At 38.3% G+C, this 6,000-nt stretch overlaps 1 protein-coding gene across 1 annotated transcript in view; it reads right to left on the minus strand.

Annotated features, from left to right (window-relative positions):
- The window catches only part of LOC306755432 (plexin-A1-like), a gene marked incomplete at both ends in the record, with an annotated part of 239,478 nt that overhangs the window by 59,380 nt on the left and 174,098 nt on the right, over positions 1-6,000 (minus strand). Inside the window, one exon of the mRNA XM_079239811.1 lies at positions 5,130-5,297. Coding sequence (XP_079095937.1) covers positions 5,130-5,297 — 168 coding nt within the window. The remainder of the gene's footprint in view (positions 1-5,129; positions 5,298-6,000) is intronic.

Below are 6,000 nucleotides of genomic sequence, written 5' to 3' on the forward strand. Positions count from 1 at the left end.
GCATTGTGCCATCGTGCAACCCTCCAGCCCATGAGGACAAGATGCTATATTTCCTTTGGTTTGAATGTATTAGCAGTGACTTGCACAATATGCAGGTCTTCTTTTATAGCCAACATTAAATTGACACTGATCCCCAATGACTAAGTGCTCAAGCACCAAAAGCAGAGTTAAGGATATGAAAGGAAACAGAGACAGAAGCTCTTAATATCTCGGACTGAGAGTGTGGCTGGCAAACGCTAGACATTCATCTCTCACTCTAATTCAGCCAGACTTAGAATAGCAGTGAATAGCAATGGCAGGGTGAGACAGGAGTAAATGATAAAGGTAGGTGTACCATCTCTTGCACTGTAGGCAGATAAAAGACTTCGTCTGACGATTCTTCTCAGCCTCTAAATCGTTTTCCTGTTGGCAGGTTGCCCATTACTGTCCAGGGAAAACTGATCCTATTCATTGTTTGAATAACACCATCATTTTTTAAATGCTATTGTAGATGTGATAGAAGCATCAAGTCGTTTACTGGTCTTTTGACAGCTGACTTAGCTGTATCTTTGGGACTGGTTCTCCATCTAAACATGATTCACAGTACCTTTTGTAATTCAGTACTCGTGTTGCATCTGCTACAGCGTGTATTAATCAAGAGCCTGGAAGTGAGAAGCTTAAAGTCATTAACGCCAACGAATATAAAACTCTACAATGATGCTGGGCAGGGGTGTCAAAATACGGTCCTTGAGCCCCGCTGTTTTGTAGGTTTCTGTTGTTTCCCTGCTCCAACACACTAATAGATAGATATTGAATGATATTGATACTAATGATAGATGATACTAATAGATAGATATTGAATGGATTTGAAGAAGAACTTGCAGGGTAGCGGTCCTCAGTCTGACACCCGTGACATTGGGAAATTAAATCATTTATTTCCATTTAAAACTCTAATGATTTGGACTCCAAATGTCCAAAAACATGCATATTAGGTTAATTGGTTACTCTAAATTGCCCCTAGGAGTGAGTGTGAGCATGAGTGGTTGTTCGTCTCTGTGTGGCCCTGCACTGGACTGGCGAGCTGTCCAGGGTGTACCCTGCCTTTTGCACTAAGACTGCTGGGATAAGCTCCAGCTTCCCCGCGACCCTGAATGTGGTTAGGAAAATGAATGAATGAATGGTGAATGAATGAATGAACTCTAATGAAGAGCTTTTTACCTGCAATCTGATGGTCTTTCTTTCTGATGGAAAGGTAATATGTCTCTGGCTAATCAGTGCGAACGATTAGCATGACATGCGATACATGTAATATGTGTAATCATTTTAGTTTATCTTTATATGAAATGTGTTTACATCACCAGAATGTTTAAGATATAAAGTAATGCCTATATTGCATATGCCCTAGCAATGTTTCAATATCTTCAGTTTTGAAAGTTGAACTGAAAACTGTGCTAGCCAAAATGCTATAAGAAGAGAAAAAATATCCTAGCATAACTGTTATGTGTACGAGACATGTGACTGCACATACAATGAAGACAATGACTTATTTAAATGACTTGACATAAATTAAGCCTGTACATGGCTGCAATAAATGCATCAGAGGAACACATCTTAGCTGTTTCCCACCACCTCTTTCTTCCTTCCCTTTCTTCCTCAGCTTGATGTATATTTGCACTGAGTCACCCTGTCCCTGTTGCTCCGCTCTTTGTCTAAGCAAGTCTCTTTAGCTCAGGTACATGCTTCAGGGAACAGAAAAGACAATCAGAATAAACTCCCAGAGATAGCTCAGGAATCCCTGACACTGTTGTTAGTGTTTCTCTCCCTGCTTCTGTCTCTTGCTAGTATATTCAGCCTCACTTCCCATTTCACTACTACTCTAGTGTTGTATCTCTTACCCTTTATTCAAACTTATACCCTCTTACCTGAACAGAAATTGTTTTTCATATATATTTTTTTCTACAAAGCAAGGCAAGTTCATTTGTATAGCATAGTGTTTTACGTTAAAACAAAACAAAAAAAAAAAATCTGGTGTTTTAAAGGGAAGACAACAAAAATAGCAAAGATCACAATGAAATAAATTATTTAGATAATTCAAAGATCAGTTAAAAGTTGCTGTGCAGATTTTATGTATAGGCACATGAGAAAAGAAATGTTTTTAACCTGGATTTAAGTGTCTACATTTAGTGAAATGTAATCTCCACTGGAAGTTTGTTCCACTTGTTTGCATCATACCAGCTAAATGCTCCTTCTCCATGTTTAGTCTGGACTCGGGTCTGGGCTAGTTGACCTGAGTCTTTGGATCTAAGAGCTCTGCTTGGTTTATATTCTCTGAACATACCACAGATGGATTCTGTGCCTAAACCATAATGGGATGTGTAAAAAGGTCTGTCCTGTGACTGACTGGAAGCCAGTAACTACATAAGGAGACAGCAACAAAATAAAAAATGGCTTTAAAAATTTAACTTTAGCATTAATCTTTGCCAGCTAAAACTTGGATACATTATTTAATTTGTGGGATCACCACCATTACTGGATTCTACTTTGATTTCTTGTAGCAATGGTGCAATTTGCATTAATCCCCCACTTAAAACAATACTTTGAAATAAATGTGTAGAATTAGACCTTGACAAATAACAAGCCCTTTCAACAGTGCTGACAGAGTTATGATGGACAGTTTTACAGAAAGAATCTGGTACATTTCATTAGATTTGATCCATATATGCACCATAACAGCAACATCATATGAAGATAATTAAGAAAAAGGGCTGATACGTCTGTTGTAAATGAATAAGACATACATATACTTGCAGAAACCAGCCTAATGGGTTTGTTACCTTATGAGCTAATTAAAGTCTTGATTGAATCAAATGATACAATCCTTGGACCACAATGTCAGCGACAGTGATGGCGCTATTTCATGCTTTGCTATAAAGAATGGTATGGATGCATCAGACCCTGCTGCTGTACTGTCTGCTTGGGTTCAAATTGAAATATTTTGACAAAAATTGCTTTTCTAACCTCTACTACTGTCTAATATCTCTCCTTGGTTTTTCATGGTACACCCTGACTTATTTAAAGTGCTCTCTCTACTTCCAAAATGGGATCTCATCAGGCAGGCGCAGCAGTAACACACTCACTTTACTCCATTTTTCATCCACTCTCACTGCCGTATCCCAAACACAAGGCAGGCATGGGTGTACTGAATATACACAAATATGTACAATTTGCAGGCATGAACCAAAAAAAAAAAACATCATATCATGACCAAATTTGCCACAAAGTTCAGGATGAAATGCATCAGAGAACTAAAGCACACTTTTAGCCCTTCCTAGCTGGGTTTGTTATGAGGTGTGTTTTAGTTATTTTGTGGTTTTCTGGACCAGATGGAGGAAGATTCTTGGGCCAAACAGAAGGGACTCAGGGAATCAGTATGTTGTTTGATTGCATGCATACATGCATGTTTTTTTCTGTTGGGAATCATCATCCTTGAAAGAGACTCGTGAAGCAGAACCTCAGTATTGAGCTTCGCACACTCAGAGACGCACACAAACACACTTAACAGCGGGTGGTGAAAGTAAGACAGTGAGCCTCATCTGTTCCTTGGTCAGTCCAACTGGGCAAAGAGAACCAGGCATCAACACTTCTCTAACAAGCTCTGCATCCGTCTCCTACAATGTGCTGATGGGTAACAACGGGGAAGGCAGGAGTGCAAAACAGAGGCAGAATGTAGAGTAAAAGGATGACAAACAGTTAACATTTCTAAGCATTTGAAAGGAAGCAGACAGCCTCAAACAGAAAAAAGAGCCTTAAAGGACTGGGGCTTCAGGAAAAAAAAAGAAAAAGAAACACACTGAAGAACGGTTCTTCATTATGAACCTGAGTATCCATCATGAAGACTAATATGAGCTTGTGTGTGACCTCCTTGAACCTAAATCTACTTTAATGTGAATTTGTTTGCTTGTGTCCTCCCTGTTGATGCTTCTGTCATGTGCAATGAGGAGTGGAGGGTCTTCATTTATTAAACTGCTGACGTACAGGACTTTCTACCAGCTGTGAAAACCTAAAAATCAACAGCACCAGTTGCATGAGCTCAGGCAGAGAAGTTCAGTCACACACTCCATCTTCAATCACCAAACTCATTCAAACAATCAATGGGGTGTACAATCTGACAAGCTTGCACCCTCTCATTTTTTTGATGAACCAGGCTCGACTGCTGATTTCCTCCACTACAAAATCTTTTGCATGCGTCAGATGAAAGGTCTCCAGAGGCATCAGCAGTTTATCTCCATCTAAACATGCTGGCAGTGGTATTATGTAGCAGTCATGTCGACTCCGACTGCCTCAAGAACGCTTCCTTAATTTCATCCTAAATTACAAGCAGAAAAGTAAAAGCAGAGGTCAAAATTGAGATTTTGTAAAGCCGCTGGCTTCATTTACAGTTCGATCACTCGTTCTGGATTCCTGCTACATGCAATCCAGGAAAAAACAACATATTCAGATATCTGTTCTCATGTATGTACATACATCTATGTACATGTAAATGTAATTATATGTATCAGAAATTTAATTCAATTTGTGGAAATGATCACAAACAGTTAAAATGTGGGCAATTATTTATCTATAAAGTAACAATTTAAGACATACGGCATGCTATGCGATGATTATTTTTTTTCCTCTCTCTTCGTCTTTTCATTGAGTATCATGAATAAAAATCAAATAACCATTTATTGGTGTGTTATGGCCCTGCGATGGACTGGCGAGCTGTCCAGGGTGTACCCTGCCTGTCGCCCAAAGCCAGCTGGGATAGGCTCCAGCTTCCCCGTGACCCTGAATTGGATTAAGCGGTTCAGAAATGAATGAATGAATGGTGTGTTATGTTTCTATTTAAAAAAGGGGCAGATATTACAAGAAATTTTCTTTTTCCTGCTCTTTTTCAAGCATGGCGCTCTTTATTGTTTTGTTTTTGTACTGTAAAGTCTTGTTTTACCTTTTGTATCACCATGTGAGAAATAAATAAGATTTAAAAAAAAAAGAGGTTACGGGGCTTACAAACTTGCAAACTAATAGACATATCTGAAAGTGTACTCTTAATAAACAGGTAAAACTACACAGTGCAGCCTTGTGAATGATTACACAACACAGTGGTTTACCTGGCAATGCTCCAATCAGGTTCTATTCTCAGTACAGTGGGGTCTTCAGTGTAGTTAAATTTGACTTCTGGATTTCTGAGTTCAGCATCATCAATGTCAACCAAGACAGATGAAGTGCCTGGTGCCAGTCCAGCAGGTGTGACACACACTATCTCACGGGCGTTCCTCCTGGAAGGAGAGACAAAAGAGAAGTTGAACGATGCTGATTCCAGGATTGACATTCTGCATTGCAGAGAGGAGATCAAACAGGTTGACACAAATTACACAGATGACACTGAAATTCTCAGAAACACATGACCTAATAAAGCATTTGAAATTGACATTCTGAGGCTGTAAATATAAAGTTGCAAAAGAACAAAAGGACAAGGTAATACTTTATAGACAGAAAATGGAAGGTTAAGTCTTTTGGTTGAACATTCCTTGATGCACACTTGCTTTATTTGCCATGTTACAACCTACTTACATGATTAAATCATTCATTTTAAATGAATACAAAAAGTATGTTCAACTTTGTCTCGATTACAAGCTTTAAAGTTGCTTAACTGCACAAGGAGTTTCTGATCACAATAAGCGATTGACCACACATTAAACTCATATAAGCATTTCTTCTCAGCGCATAAAACGATCTTGATTACAACTGAATCACTGGTGTCTGTTTTTCTTCTGGTATAAGAGAGTGTTTATCTAATTTCCACCTGAACTGTGATAAGTATATGCAAATGGCTACCGAGTGGTAGGTGGTGTTGTAAAACAGCATCTCCATCCATAAGGGAAGGCATATATATATATCTATATATATATATATATATATAATATATATATATTATATATATATATATATATATATATATATATATATATATATATATAT

This window comes from Telmatherina bonti (assembly GCF_933228915.1).
Source record: "Telmatherina bonti genome assembly, chromosome: 4".
Taxonomy (NCBI): Eukaryota; Metazoa; Chordata; class Actinopteri; order Atheriniformes; family Telmatherinidae; genus Telmatherina; species Telmatherina bonti.